The sequence below is a fragment of the Phycomyces blakesleeanus genome (genome assembly GCF_001638985.1).
Source record: "Phycomyces blakesleeanus NRRL 1555(-) unplaced genomic scaffold PHYBLscaffold_23, whole genome shotgun sequence".
Taxonomy (NCBI): Eukaryota; Fungi; Mucoromycota; class Mucoromycetes; order Mucorales; family Phycomycetaceae; genus Phycomyces; species Phycomyces blakesleeanus.
This window is the reverse complement of record NW_017265156.1, coordinates 394,098-409,529: the sequence shown is the minus strand read 5'-3', so window position 1 is coordinate 409,529 and position 15,432 is coordinate 394,098. Positions and strand designations below refer to the sequence as shown.

At 35.4% G+C, this 15,432-nt stretch overlaps 6 protein-coding genes across 6 annotated transcripts; 4 read left to right on the top strand and 2 right to left on the bottom strand.

The window, feature by feature from the left end:
- Window positions 1-4,550: 4,550 nt before the first annotated feature.
- Window positions 4,551-5,438, bottom strand: PHYBLDRAFT_188516 (hypothetical protein; the record flags this gene model as incomplete). The annotated part of the gene is made up of 2 exons (XM_018439523.1): window positions 5,091-5,438; window positions 4,551-4,570 (listed from the first exon to the last, which is right to left on the bottom strand). The coding sequence occupies exons 1-2, from the start codon at window positions 5,395-5,397 to the stop codon at window positions 4,551-4,553; spliced, it is 327 nt and encodes a 108-aa protein (XP_018286973.1). The 5' UTR covers window positions 5,398-5,438.
- A 1,298-nt stretch (window positions 5,439-6,736) lies between these two features.
- Window positions 6,737-7,644, top strand: PHYBLDRAFT_39809 (hypothetical protein). Its single transcript, XM_018440134.1, has one exon. It carries the CDS (start codon window positions 6,762-6,764, stop codon window positions 7,170-7,172), a length of 411 nt encoding a protein of 136 aa, XP_018286972.1. The 5' UTR covers window positions 6,737-6,761; the 3' UTR covers window positions 7,173-7,644.
- Window positions 7,645-8,680: 1,036 nt separating this feature from the next.
- Window positions 8,681-9,353, bottom strand: PHYBLDRAFT_56099 (hypothetical protein). Its single transcript, XM_018440208.1, has one exon. The coding sequence runs from the start codon at window positions 9,288-9,290 to the stop codon at window positions 8,895-8,897; it is 396 nt and encodes a 131-aa protein (XP_018286971.1). The 5' UTR covers window positions 9,291-9,353; the 3' UTR covers window positions 8,681-8,894.
- Window positions 9,354-10,098: 745 nt separating this feature from the next.
- On the top strand, window positions 10,099-11,106 carry PHYBLDRAFT_136044 (hypothetical protein). Its single transcript, XM_018429762.1, has one exon. The coding sequence runs from the start codon at window positions 10,187-10,189 to the stop codon at window positions 10,562-10,564; it is 378 nt and encodes a 125-aa protein (XP_018286970.1). The 5' UTR covers window positions 10,099-10,186; the 3' UTR covers window positions 10,565-11,106.
- Window positions 11,107-11,610: 504 nt separating this feature from the next.
- On the top strand, window positions 11,611-12,724 carry PHYBLDRAFT_172770 (hypothetical protein; the record flags this gene model as incomplete). The annotated part of the gene is made up of 3 exons (XM_018436871.1): window positions 11,611-11,738; window positions 11,871-12,487; window positions 12,573-12,724. 3 exons carry the CDS (start codon window positions 11,611-11,613, stop codon window positions 12,722-12,724), a joined length of 897 nt encoding a protein of 298 aa, XP_018286969.1.
- Window positions 12,725-14,386: 1,662 nt separating this feature from the next.
- On the top strand, window positions 14,387-15,042 carry PHYBLDRAFT_183019 (hypothetical protein; the record flags this gene model as incomplete). The annotated part of the gene is made up of 3 exons (XM_018438710.1): window positions 14,387-14,456; window positions 14,527-14,785; window positions 14,843-15,042. The coding sequence occupies exons 2-3, from the start codon at window positions 14,734-14,736 to the stop codon at window positions 15,040-15,042; spliced, it is 252 nt and encodes an 83-aa protein (XP_018286968.1). The 5' UTR covers window positions 14,387-14,456; window positions 14,527-14,733.
- Window positions 15,043-15,432: the final 390 nt, after the last annotated feature.

Here is a 15,432-nt window from a genome sequence, read left to right as displayed (position 1 = left end):
TGAGATAAAATGAAATGAGATTACAATTTAATTAAAATAATCAACATTTTAAAGTGGTTATTTATATACTTCATAGAGAGTTATCTTTCTTGTTTTGTTTTTTAATTTTAATTTTGTAATATGTAAATAAGGTGTATTTGTAAATTGTATTGGTTGGAAGGAAGAGGTGTAATAAAGGACGAAAAGAAGAAGAAAATTAAGTATGTATTGTATTGTATAGTATGTATATATGTGTGTGTGTATATAAAATGGGTTGTTTCTTCTTCTTCATCTTTCTTGTTGTTATGGTTATGGTTGTGTAAATTATTTGAGATCAATCTCAATTGTCTTGTTCTTCTTGAGGTTGAATTTTACAGACTTTCTAATTCCAAGTCTCGAAACACTAGTTCTTTCTATTGTACCGCAACTACTAGCAGCAGCAGAAGTAGTAGCAGCAGCAGCAGCAGAAATAGCAGCAGTAGCAGAAGCTCTCTCTCTTGCTTCCCTCGTGTCACTACCATTTATCAATCGACGTCGTGCAGCCAGGCGTGTCTCTCTAGCCTCTCGTTCTTCACGCACACGCCAGAACTTCACCTGTTCTTCCCGCTTTGTCTGTCGCTCACGCTTTTCCTTCATCGAAATCGGAGCAGGTGCCTTTTCTTCTTCCTCTTCCTCTTCCCCTTTCGGGCCCAGCAGAGTTTGGGTCGGATTCTTGGACATCAGCACATTTGCCTCTCCAACCTCTTCTCGCTTTTTTCCGTCTGATTTAAAAGTACCGACCGTACGCAGATTTTCGTCTGATGGTGTACGTTTCTTTTTCAATGTCCGGGGAGATGTTGCTGGTACCGTTGCCGTCGCCACCGCCTCTTCGCCACCACGAAGCTTGGCCAATGACCGGACACTTGTCTTGCGAATACTAGGATTACCACCACCGATTGTAGTATTTGTAGTGAACATGTGGCTATTTGTGTTTGTGTTTGTGTTTATGTTTGTGTTTGTGTTGTTGTTAGTGGTTGTGGTTGTGGTGTGGGGTTCGGCACGAACGGGAATTCTCCCCGTTCCTTTGTCTCGTCCGATCCGGCTACTTGGAGTGGACGGCCGGGCCGGGAGGGTGCTGGTACTAATACTGATGCTAGTCGACAGAGTCAATGGGGGCTTTGGAAGGAGCAGGTTATCAAGGTCGTTGAGAGAAGACGTGTGTTTTGGTGGAGTATGAGTAGGCGTTGAGCTGGACCGAAGGACGGGAAGCTTTGACCGGCGCTGTACGGGAGGATGGGTGCTATTGGGACTCTTGTTGGCCTGTGTATGTGTCTGTACTTGTAACGGGCGAGAAGAACGGATGTTGGCAGGAATAATTGCTGGCGTGACAGTAGAGGCAGGAGAAAGAAGGCTGGGTTTGCTAAAGTCTTTGGTATCTTTGGTATCTCTGGTATCTGAGCCGGCCACGGTAATACGGCCACGACCGCTGCTATTATGATGACTAGTATTATTATTATTGATATTACTATCGGTGGTTGGGTTGTGGGTTGTGCTGGTCTTGACTCTGTTTTTGATTTTGTTCTTGAGGTCTAAAGATGTATGGTCAAGACGTCTCATTTGATTAAATAGAGGTCCAGCTGTGACAACAGAGGGAGGCATATCCTGGTTGAGAAGATCGTTACTATCGTTGATTTGATTATCAGCTTCTGTTTCTTCTTCTTCGTTTGTTTCGTCTTTATCGTCGTCTTTTTCTTCGGTGCCTATGTTTTCGTCTTTTTCGTCTTTTTCGTCTTTTTCGTTGTCGTCACCTTCTTCTTCTTCTTCTTCTTCTTCTTCTTCTTCTTCTTCTTCTTCTGCTAAACAGAAAAGAGGATCAGACAGAGCCGTGGTCCGTTCAAATTGAACAGAACCAAACGCAGCCTCGTCTGTGACCAGGTTTTGTGCGTCACTCTTTACGCTCTTGAGTTCATTAACGGTCGGACTGCTCTTGATGGTTGTGTTGGTCAGAGGCTCATTTAAGGTTGGTGACACCAAATCCTGTGCGGGTTTATCCTTGTCAGGTGTGATCATGGTTTGGGTTGTTGAGTTGAGATTATGGCCTACAGTTATATCAGCAGCAACAGGAACAGAAACAGCAACGGGAACGGGAACGGGAACGAGAACGGCAGAAGCAGAAATAGAGGGAGATGGAGACGGAGAAGTAAAAGTGGTTGCAGAGATAGTAGGTGTAGGTGTAGGTGTACTTTTGTGTGTGATTTCAGGTGTAATAATAGACTTTGATGTAGAGGTAGAGGTGGATGTAGATGTTGGTGTCAATGTAGGTGTAGGTGCTGGTGTGGACGTTGATGTGGATGTGGATGTGGATGTAAGCGTAGGCGTAGGCGTAGGCGTAGGCGTAGTCGTAGTAGTCGTAGTCGTGGTTGTAGCAACAATTGAGGTGATGGGTTGAAGGTTAACAGGATTGAGGGTTGCGTGCTTTTGTTCCAGTCGGTCAAATGAAAGAGTCGGTAGGGAGTCAAGAGTTGGCTGTGATAAAGAATGAGAGTGGTCGAGGGAAAGAGCAGGTAGACAAAGGGGTGATTTTTGAATGTCTTGTTTTTGTTTTAATTTTTGTTGTGTTTGTGCCTGTGTTTTTGTTTTTGTTTGTGTTTGTGTTTGTTCCTGCTGCTCTATCTGCTGCTGCTGCTGCTGGTGCTGGTGCTGCTTCTTTAGCTGTTGTAATTGTGGTTTTGGGGTTGATTTTTCCTCATCTTCTTGTGTTGTAGTTGACCCACGCGCCTTGTGTGTTTGAACAGCCTGCGCTGTTTCTAATTCAGTGGATTGAGATTCTTCTGGGTCTGCTTGGCCAGCCAATTCGGGTTTTTGTGGCATCGTATCTGTTTCCTCTTCCACAACAATGTGGTGCACTTTACTGATCTTTATTGGTGCGGATTGTTGCACTGCAGGCAGATGGGCTAAGAGATGGGCTGGCTTTTGTACTGGCTGTGTATCCAAGGGTTTCTGCAGGTCCTGATGTCTGGTCAGCTGAATACAGGGCAAGGACTGCACGACCTGCTCAGAGGACTGCAGACCCTTTTGGGTTTCCGTTTCCGTTTCATTCTCCTCATCCTTAGCCTTGTCCTTGTCCTTGTCCTTGTTATTGACCTTGCCCTTGGCGTTGTTATTGTCCTTGGTATTAGATTTGACATTGTCCTTGTTATTGTCCGAGTTATTAACCTTGTTATTAACCTTGTTATTGTCCAATTGTATAGGTGTTTCCATTTCTGTTTTTGATACCAATTTGGTTTCTAGTTTCAAATCTTTTACGGTTTCTTCCTTTTTTTGGTCCGAGTTTTGATGGTGTGGATCAGTAGTGGGAGTATTAGTAGCATTATCAGTGGCAGTTATGGTGGCAGTTGTAGTGGTACAGACAACATGTGCCTTTTGGCGAGACTCGGTCAATAGACGGGTTGGTGCAGAGAATGTGCGGGATGGATGTTGGTTGAGTAAGGTGTTTGATGTGCTTGGGGTTTGTAAAAAGAATAATGGCAGGTGGATTCCGCGTGCAGTGACAGATCTACCTGGATGGAGATCGAGCCATTCGTTTGCTGTTCGTACACTTTGGGATGTGATTGGCAAAGGAAAGAAGATTCTCCATCTTGAATTCTGTGCCTGGAGTGCTTTGTGGTAAAAGTCAATGGGATTGTCATGACCCGGAGGACGGGATTCGTCGTCTAACGACAGAAAGTCTGTCATGGACACCAGCGAAATAAAATAAAATAAAATAAAATATAAAATATAAAAAATAAAAAATAAAATATGTAAAAGAAATAAATATAAATAAATAAATAAATAAATAAATAAATAATAAGCTTATTGTTTTTTGTTTTTGTTTTCTTGTTCTTTGGGGGGGCGGATGCTGACTACCAAGTGAATTAAGTGGTTGATAGGATGGTAATATTAATTAAATTATAAATATCAGCTATGTATATGTATATTGAAGTGCAAGGTGTTTGTGTGTTGGTTTAGATGTACATCTAGATGGACCTATTCCTGTTCCTATTCAGAAGAGAAAGGGAGGGAGGAAGGGGAGGGGGTTGTATAAGTGAATGGGATTGGTACACAAAAGAAAAGAGGTGGATAAAGAGAGAAAGGAGGGGAGGGACTGAAACAAGATGAATTTGTTTTTTACTGCCTTTAGATTATCATTATCATTACCATTACCATTACCATTACCATTACAATTGCCATTATCATTATTAATAATTATTATTTATATATACATATAAATAAATTATATTAAATCCCTTTTTTCTTATATATTTATTTATTTATTTATTTTTAACCCCCCCAAACCTAACCCCCCTCCCCTTGCTCTTGGTCTTGGACTTGCTCTTGCTCTTCCTTTTGATATATATATATATATATCTTGTCTCCTTTAAAAAAAAATTCCCTTTTTTTTATATTGCTGCTATTAATTAATTTAATTATCTACAAGGGAAATCGTTATCCCATACGCGCATACATATACATCTCATTTAATGGCTATTTTCTTTCTTTATAAACTCAATTCAATTCTTATTATGGTACTTCTCTCTTTTAGTAGAATGACATCAAGCTAAAGCAACCAAAGCTATAAATATAAATATAGATAGATATCTATACAAATTAATAATAAAATACACACTTCATTTTATATATATATAAATTATTGAATTCAGATTTTCTTTTTTTTTATAAAAAATAAAGCATAAAAAAAGTGCGAAATTTGTATGTAAAAGTTGTGGCAAAGAGAGCGAGCGAGAAATAATGTGATCGTAAATATGCGTTAATTGTTTATAGGATTGAAAGAAAAGAGAAAGAAAAAGGGATATTAAAGATGATAATATTTTTTTTATGGTTTCATTTTTCCAAAGATTTTTTTTAAAAAAAAAAAAACAAAAAAAAATGGATGTGGTTTTTTTGTAAAGATGCAGTTTAAAATTATTGTGATTATTGAACAAATATATAATATATATATATATATATATATCCTTCTTTCTTTCTCTTTCTTTACTGGTGGTTGTGGTTGCGAGTGTGGTGGCGTTGATGATAGATGTTGGTTGGTTGGTTGGTTGGTTGATTGGTCGGTTAGGTGTTGGTAGTTGCTTAACCTCCGAAACCGTAGAGAGTGCGACCCTGTCTCTTCAAAGCGTAGACGACATCGAGGGAGGTAACAGTCTTTCTCTTGGCGTGCTCGGTGTAAGTGACGGCATCACGGATAACGTTCTCGAGGAAGACCTTGAGGACACCACGGGTCTCTTCGTAGATGAGACCAGAGATACGCTTGACACCACCACGACGTGCGAGACGACGGATTGCGGGCTTAGTGATGCCTTGGATGTTATCACGAAGAATCTTTCTGTGACGCTTGGCTCCTCCCTTTCCGAGTCCCTTTCCTCCTTTTCCGCGGCCAGTCATGATGAGTATATAAAAAAAAAGTTTTTTGTAAAAAAAAAAAAGAAAGGAAGATTTGTAAAGAAGAGCAAATTAAGACTTGCTTTTATAGTTTAAGAAAGAAAAAAAAAATAGACTTGCACATATTCAAGCTTTTTTTTTGTATACTTTTGTGGCCGTCACACTACGAAAAAAAAATAACTACAAAAAAAATACACACCACATACACAGACCCAAAAAAAAATATATATGTATTTGATTTTTTTTTTCTGTATACACTTTTGATACTTTTTTTTTTGTAAAAAAATTTTTTAAGAAAAATTATTTTTTTAAACGCGATTTTTTGTATACATTTTGTCGAATATTTGATATGAATACGAATATCAACATATAATTTTTTATTTTATTTTTACAGAGAAAAAAAAAAGGTGGTATAGAAAACCGCGGTACTGATAAATCTGTATTAAAGAGCAACAACCGTGTTTGCGGTTACTGAAATATTTGAATCTTACATTTTTTTTAGTTTTACTTGATATTGAATTGTTCACAAAATATTCCTGGTTATACTATAGAACAACAAATGTATAGATTTATAGATGCATATGCATATTAAGCAGCCTATTATGTTTAAGTAGTAAAAGAATTGTAAAATAAAAATAAAAATGTAACAATGGCTAAAAAGGAAGAAGAGGTACTCGAATTTATTAATGTGACCATGACAATTACCACATTAAGTTATCGTCATAAAAGTATAAATCAATATATACAATAAATTCAATTCAATTCAATTCAATTCAATTCAAATCGAATCGAATAGAATCGAATCGAATCAATTCACATCAATTGGATTGGATTGAGTATACTATGAGTGATATGGTAGAATAGAGTTCAAGTCAGATCAAAAGAAAATCACACGAATGTATAAAGATATGTATATACATAAAGAAGTGTGTGTCTGAACATTCTTTGTACATATTTTGTAAAGATTTTGTAAAGGGATTTTTGAACAGAATAATGGTATTTTCTCTTCTTGAGCGTGTCTCGTGTGGATTTCGTGATATTCAAATTTACAGTAACAATTTTTTTAAAAAAAATCTATACGCGCCAACTCAGCGTGTTTTTTTTTTGTAATTTAAATAAAAAAAAACAATACACACACATATACACACACACATACACGAAATGAGAAAAAGAAAAAGATACAAAAAAAATTGATGATAAAATTTTCATAGTAAGTCCCTACCATATTTGGAGAATTGACCATATTTATATAGGTGTGTCTCACAAAAAAAAATTGGATATAAAAGTGAAGCTCTTTTGCGACTCAACTTGCGTTTTCTTCTTCTTCTTCTTTCTTTGCTTTATCAAAAAAAAAGTTAATATCTACAATGGCCCGTACTAAGCAAACCGCTCGCAAGTCTACTGGTGGCAAGGCCCCCCGTAAGCAGTTGGCCACCAAGGCTGCCCGCAAGTCTGCCCCCTCCACCGGTGGTGTCAAGAAGCCCCATCGTTACAGACCCGGTACCGTTGCTCTCCGTGAGATCCGTCGTTACCAGAAGTCTACCGAGCTCTTGATCCGCAAGTTGCCTTTCCAGCGTCTCGTCCGTGAAATTGCCCAGGACTTCAAGACCGACTTGCGTTTCCAGTCCTCTGCCATCGGTGCCCTTCAGGAGGCTTCCGAGGCCTACCTCGTCTCTCTCTTCGAAGACACCAACTTGGCTGCCATCCATGCCAAGCGCGTCACCATCCAGCCCAAGGATATCCAGTTGGCCCGTCGTCTCCGTGGTGAACGTTCTTAAGGAAAGAAGAAGAAAAAATTGAAGAAGAAGAAAAAGAAGAATACATTTATACATATATATATATAATATACACACATAAAATATTTTATTATCATTATTATTTACACTTCTTTTCTCTTCTATCTTGAATCATTTTATATATATATATACATATACACATATTTTCTCTTAACTCTTACTTATTTACTCGCACTCACACTTACACCTACAAAACACTCACTCACACTTACACTCACACTCGCACTCGCACTCAAATACTATACTACTACTACTACTATTACTACTATTATGTTGTTACCTTGCAACAAATCCTCATCATCCAAATACATATCATTCATTAAAAAAAATGAAACAAAGAATAAGAAAATAACAAATTATGTATATATTGTATATAATCTGTTACGCGCCCAATACCTTTTTGTTTTCTTTTTGTTATAAATTTTTTTTTAGAGAAAATTTTGTATATAAAATATTAAAAATATATGTACAGTTTTTACTATTAATATCATTTGCTTGTTTTTATATATATATATATTTTATATATCTATTCAATGATAAAATGTTAAAAAATAATAATAACCATGCACAACATTTAAAACACCGACATATTTAAACCTTGTTTTTTTGTTTTTAAAGAAATCTTTTTGTGTTTGTGCTTGTGTTTTGTAAAACTTGAGCTTTTTTTTTTTTATAAACGCATATGTGTGTGTATATATAAAAAAAATTAAACTAAAAAAAAACAAATAAACAAAAAGATAATTAGCCACATTTGGCAAGTCGATCACAAATCTTGCTGTTTTGGTTTTACACAACAGAGTGAGACTAATTTCTTGTATCACTAACTCGGAAACTCGTTTCCTATTGGTCAATATATTTAAACACATAAAAATATGGATATTTATTTATTTATCTATCTAATTACTTGTCAAATGAAATTGAATTTAGATTTTTATTATTATTTTTATAAATTCTTCGGACACGATCAATGAATTACCTATAAACTACTACCTCTTTATCCAATAAAATAAAATAAAAAATACATAAAACATAATTGTTATCTACACTAAATATGCAGATACTGTTTATGGACAAAATACAATCTCAATATATATATATATATATATATATACTTTTTTATGACAAAAAGTTTCTACTGATAAATTTTGAATATTCAAAGAGACAAAAACATAGATATAGTTGATTAATTGAATTTTGAGTTTTTATGATTGAATAAAATATTAATGATGATGATGATAAAATGTCGCTTTTCTTCTTCCTCTTCCTCTTCATATTCTTGTGTCAATTGAATACTTGTATTATATATATATATATATATATATATATAAAGCATTAAGAGAAATAATAGTAACAAAAATTAAAAAAATAAATAAACAAAAATTCGACACTGAAAAAATAAACAATTATAAAAATTATATAAAAATTGTATATATATAAACATTAAAAAAAAAAAAAGATGGATTTGTTCCTTTTTTTTTCTTATCCTTGAAGGGGGGGGGGGGGGGGGGGTAATGAAAAACAAATTTGTTTTGTATGTGGTTTTTTTTTTTTGATATTATTATTATTATTATTTTTGTTTTCGTATATTCGTTTCCGTGATATTTCGTATTCTTTCTTTTCTTTCTTTCTTTCTTTCTTCTTTCTTTCCACTCCTTTTTTTAAAATCCCTTTTCTGTCGTTAGATATATATATATAAAAACATATTTAAACTTCCTGGGAAGCACCGGCCTTCTTGGTCTTGGTGGGCAACAAGGTGGCGTGGATGTTGGGGAGGACACCACCCTGGGCAATGGTGACGTGACCGAGCAACTTGTTCAATTCCTCATCGTTACGGATGGCCAACTGCAAGTGACGGGGGATGATACGAGACTTCTTGTTGTCGCGGGCAGCGTTACCGGCCAACTCGAGGATTTCGGCAGCGAGGTACTCGAGGACAGCAGCGAGGTAGACGGGAGCACCGGCACCAACACGCTGGGCGTAGTTTCCACGACGCAAGAGACGGTGGATACGACCGACGGGGAACTGGAGACCAGCCTTAGCAGAACGGGTCTGGGACTTGGCACCAGCAGCAGATTTTCCTCCAGATTTTCCTCCAGACATATTTGATATTATATTATATAAAAAAAAGTTTAAAGAGAGAGAGAGAGTAGAAGCAAAAAAAATCCGGGCGACGGATCAGAATTGAATAGGTGGGTTTTATAGGTTTGGGATATAATAAAAAAATATATACATGCATTCAAGGTATTCTTTTAAGACCCCGACCCTTAACTTTCATTTTAGCTGTACACTAAAAATAATAATAAAAAAAAAATCAAGAAAAAAAAAACCAAAAAAAAAAAAAAAAAAAACGCGAATTCGTCTCTGCTTTTTTTTTATTTTTTATTTTTTTTTTTCGCTCAAAAAAAATTTAATGGATTTCTTCTATATGAATTATCATTATTATTATAATTTTTTTTTTTTACAAACAAAAAAAACTGGTTATAATATAATTGATGCAGTTTGGTCTCATTCGGCGTGAAAACGTGTTACTTTCGTGTTAACACGTCAATGGGATTATCATATTTTTAGTATTATGTTTATTATATACATAATATTTTTTTTTGCTTTTTTTTTTATCCTTTTGTCGCGCCACAATATAACTTAACCACAGTCTAATAAAAATAAACTCAGATAGAAGAGAAAAAAAAAAAGAGAAAAAAATAGCAAATGTACGGTCACAATTTTTTTGTTAAATTTAGTAAAAAAAAAAAAAAAGAGGGAGTGAAGCAGTGAGGGTGATGAAAGTGTGTGTCTGTAAGAAATGTGTGTGTGTGTGTTTGTGTGTGTGTGAGTGTAGAATATATTATAATAAAAATTATATTGTATGTGCGTGTCTGGTATATAAAGAGACAGGGGCGTCGCCAAGAATTTCACTTCCTTTTTTTTCTCTTTCACCAGAAAACTTTACATTCACATTTTTTTATTTTTTTTTATAAAAATAATCATATATCATAAAAATGGCCCCCAAGACTGATAAGCCCGTTGCCGGAAAGGCCCCCGCCAAGGTTGTTGAGAAGAAGGTCAAGGCCGATGGAAAGAAGAAGAGAGTCACCCGCAAGGAGACCTACTCCTCCTACGTCTACAAGGTCCTCAAGCAGGTCCACCCCGATACCGGTATCTCCAACAAGGCCATGTCCATCTTGAACTCCTTTGTCAACGATATCTTTGAGCGCATTGCCACCGAAGCCTCCAAGCTCGCCTCCTACAACAAGCGTTCCACCATCTCCTCCCGCGAGATCCAGACCGCCGTCCGTCTCATCCTCCCCGGAGAGTTGGCCAAGCACGCCGTCTCTGAGGGTACCAAGGCCGTCACCAAGTACACCTCCTCCAAGTAAACACCAAAACAGAGAAAAATCAAAAGCAAACCAAAAAATCAAAAAATAATTCCCATTCAAAAACAAAACAAAAAAAATGCATATATATATATATATATATATAAACTTTTATATATTTTGAACTGAAGCTTTAAAAAGAGTAAATGTGATTGGAGAAGAGAGAGATAAAGAGATATATTCTATAAGATGATAATACAATTTTGAATTTTTTTTTTGCTTTGTTTATTTTCAAGAATAATAATCAATTCAACACCACATATATATATCATTTATACAATTTTTTTTTTAAAAAAAAATCTTTTGATCCACTCAACATGATTGTCACTTTATTTCAATTTTTTTTATATTATGTTAGTTTAATATCCATGTACAGACCATTTTCCCATATTGATTTCAAATGATTAAAGAACCAATTTTTTTTTGATTCTATACCTACTTTATACTTGATGTAAATTTTGCCCAAATTGTATTTATTATTATCTTGTAAGAAAAGGTTGAATTGAAATAAAGGTCTAGTACAACCTGTCTTTATCATTATCATTACAATAAAAGAATAACATATTTTGTAAATTGTAATTTAATAATAATCAGTGGTGGATTTATATCCCAATATTCGGTTCATTTGATTCTTGTATTCTATGGATTAATTTCGATCATCTTTATATATACATTTAATTCGATTCACTTGAATTGACAAGCAACCATTTTTACTTTTAACATATTCTTACTTTTTACACATCCAAAAATAAAAATCCAGCAAATCGGGGAAATAATTATGTCCAATCAAAATACTCTATTCTCAACATATGTTTCTTATTTGAAAGTCACAAGTTTCATTCTTTACAAATGATAGAGCGAGAGAAAGTGAAATTGTACCTTGATTGATGTGAACAAATCTCTCTCTTTTTCTTCTTTCCTTTCCTTCTTTCTGCTTTCTCCTTCCTGTCAATATCTATCTATCTATATTCACCTACAGAAATAGATAATTAGATAGTTAGATAGATAAAAGGAAGTATATCTTATCTATTATTTATATTATTCATTCAATGGCCATCATCAGCATACTTCGCAACACATGCGACCCAGTTATCAACACTGTTGAAAGATGGGTTCGCTGGGTAGCAGGAGAACTACCTCTTGATACTGACTGGACCCAATCCACAAAAGGATCCTGGTAATTTACAATTTTATTTATTTATTTACTATTTAATTTATCAAATTTTTTTTTGTTATTCTTATTTTACTTTTTTTTTTATTGGGCTTCAATTCTAACCCAAAATTATTATTTTTACAAAAAAAAAAAAAGGTACATTCCTCCTCGTCAACATGCTATCGAAATCCTCTGCCTCTCAACAGCCTTTGCTTGCTCCTCATTCTATTTCCTCGAACGCACCATCCTTCGTTCGGGTACTTGGATCCAGACCCTTCTGGCCACCTTTGTGCCTCTTGGTCCAGCTACCTTGACAGAAAAGCTCTTACTTACTTCTCTTGTTGCCTCTCTGGGTCTGACCCTGTCCCACAAAATCAAGCGCAAGAATGTGCTCTTTATGCTCCAGCCTTGCCATGTCAGTGCCCTCCTTCTGATCCTTGTCATGGCCTGGCCCGACAAACGATCCGCTATTCCTCAGCTGCTATTCAACGTCTACCTCCACACCCAATGGGGAGGTCTTGCTGCACTCATGTTCCCTGACCTGAGAGACCACAAGCTTGTTGGAGAAACATTTAACTTTTTTGCCGAACATATTCTTATTTTGGTCGCACCTTTCTACATGATCTACAGTGGTCGTTATCTTGTGTTGCCTAGTACACCCAGCATGGCCTTGCTCTCATTCTCAATCTACGGATTCTTCCACTCTCCTCTCCTCCACTTTTGTGCACTCAGATCTGGACTCAACCTCAACTATCTATTCACTCCTCCTCCATGTAAGTATATTATTCCAATCTATATATATATACACAAAATACCAAATTAACCAATTCTTCTTTATTTATTTACTTGTGTATACAGTAAAAGTTTTATTGAAACTTGGTCCAATGTATCGCGTGGCACTCTACAGCACCGCATTTGTTGCCATGTTTGCCACTCGTTACCTTATTGTTGATGGCATCATGATGGTCTTGCCCAGAAAGCCTCTGACTGTATTCAGCATGGGTCTCTAAGATTTGATACACACACAAAACAAACAACAACAAAAAAAGAGGTCGAAAAGTTTCTTATATCTTTTCCTGTATATTCCATTCTTATCATTATCATTATTATTTAACTATAGATTGGCTGATTGATTCAAACAATTACTCACTAGTTTTATTACCTCTTCTTTCTTTCTTTTTTGCACACCATTAACGACCTTTAACATACACATTTACTTACATTTATAATATAAAATAAAATACAATACAATACAATACAATACAATAAAAAATAGACTTTATATTTATAAAATAAAAGTATGGAAAGGAACCATAATGCTTGGATAAATGTATGTATATATTTATATATAATAATTATGAGGAAAGGCCTTTGCAACTTGACATAAATGCATCAAATCTTAATCAAGGTACACTGCACTATGCAGAACTTCTCTTGTTTTAGATCCGGAAGAATGATCTGTGACGGTTAATTCAATATCCGTCAACTGAATACCCCTCCCCCAAAAAAAATTATTATTATTTTAATGAAGAGTGGGATATAGAAATTAGAAATACCAAGGCCACAAACTGTTACCAATTTAATTATTCACTACCTATTTGCACTACCCGTTTGTCTAAAAATACTAAAACATTTCAAATTTACATAACCGTCGTGATAGCCAAAAGTTCTCTTGTGTAGATTCAATTGCTATATGGTGTGCCATTTTATCCCTAATTTAGCTACTTCTCTGCTGTTTATTTCAATTGGGTGCACAATTACCATTGACTACAATATGTGCGAGAGTCAGAGATTCAATCAATAGTTAAGTTTTTACTTGTCTTTATTGTTCATCTTAATTGGAAACATAATTACATTGGGATTTATCTGTGTAAGAGCAATTAATGAACTTGCTTTTAAAGTATAGAGACCAAATGTAAGCCATGTGCAGAGTATCTTTTTTTCTTTTTAATAGTGTGTATAATGATGATATATAGTGCGATTTTCAGGAATTATTACCGAAATTAGAGGATTTTTAAACAGGTTGAAACACTATCAGAAATGACTTTTGTCAGATAGTTCGAATATAACAAGATTCACAGGGAGTTTTATCTATCAATCAAGATTAGTAGTTTTCCTTTCTTGATAGAAAATATCTTTCTCAATCTCTTTAAAATTAGGTAAGAAAGTAGATAAATTCTGGTGGACGTTTAAAGAAAATTAAAAATATTAAAATAGCAAAAGCAGAGTATCTTTTGAGCACCAGGACCTAAACAAAACAAAAAAACCAGCATACAAATCAACAATATCAATGAATCAGCTGTAATAACCGGTATATACCAACACTCTACTCTGCTCTATGCAATCCAATATGAAAACGTGGCTATTTTATGACATCTACATATTGGTACTTTATACTTTATGTCTGTCAAATTATCTTTAAAGCCTGTAATATAAAAAGACTTGTAGGTAATGATGCTTACTTCTTAAATACACCCAAATCGATTTTTTTGTGCACAGTCTGTGTAAATACAATGAGCACGTTTACTTGTGTATACACCTCGCCACGACTTTTCTGTCTTTCTTTCAGACACGCATTTTTTATACCTTTCCATCTCTCTCATTCCAATGCATCTCCTTTACAATCTCCATGCAGATTAGCCAAATTCAGTTATAAGTTTCACGCCATTGCTATTCTCAAAAATTATTTTGAGTTTTCTTAATGAACTTTATAGATAAAAACGACCCATAAAATCAAACACGGTAATCAACACAACGATAAGAATACCCATATTATATTATTTTATATTAATCTTCAGATTTATTTAACTAGATTAATTTTTCTTATTAATGAGACTTCCTAATTACAACATTAACCTCTTCAATCAAGTAAAAAAAAAGTTTGAACGCGTATTTTTTTATTAGTCAACAACAGTTTAAAAAATATTTTATTTATTTATTAAGGATATACATAAAGAAGCTATTTTATTTTATATGATTTCACTTAATGTTTTTTTACTAATGTAAAAAAATAAAAAGCATGACACCAAGTTCTTTGTCCCCGCATTACGCGGCTCAATCTCCCTCAGGACGTAAACCTGACTTGGTAGCGAAGGAGGTGTGGGAATGGTGTTAATCCGTGGCGTAAGACAACAACCGGGTTCATCCCAACTACCCTATCTCATCACTGAGAAGGGCCTGCGAACGTACCAGAGAAACCTACCACAAAGTAGCAGGGTCCAGCGTGTTCGACTACCAAGCAACACCGTCAGTTCCAGAGAGCTTCGAACAAGGATTTCATGAAGAGTCGGCAGTAAACTCCACTTCCTCCCCGTCCTCCACTCAATAAACTTTCATGATGCTAACTCGGCGGCAGCTTTTTTTAAACATTGCTCGTCGCCATTGTTTCAGAAATTATACAATTAAATTCACAATTCAGAACAATGTTGATCTGCGCCTCTAAGAATTAACCAAGAAGCTAGAGACGACGCACTTCCGCTTTTTCCTGCACAGAATGGAAAAAGAATGTCTCCCAATCGACCCATAGGTAGCGCGTCAAACTCAACTACAGGCAATCAGGGGGTACCCGTCTCCAGAGTATAAAAAAAGCTAAAGAGAAGAAAACCGTGTCGGTTGAATGGGCTTTATTTTGATATACCCGCAGTCTGCGACTAAAGTTTGGGACTGCGCTTTTTTTTGCCAGGGGTGTTTTTTGCCTCCCACGTCAGAGCAGTGACAT

Bases quoted from the DNA above. Each gene is read 5' to 3' on its own strand.
- PHYBLDRAFT_39809 (XM_018440134.1), top strand. From the start codon at position 6,762: ATGGCCCGTACTAAGCAAACCGCTCGCAAGTCTACTGGTGGCAAGGCC.
- PHYBLDRAFT_56099 (XM_018440208.1), bottom strand. From the start codon at position 9,290: ATGTCTGGAGGAAAATCTGGAGGAAAATCTGCTGCTGGTGCCAAGTCC.
- PHYBLDRAFT_136044 (XM_018429762.1), top strand. From the start codon at position 10,187: ATGGCCCCCAAGACTGATAAGCCCGTTGCCGGAAAGGCCCCCGCCAAG.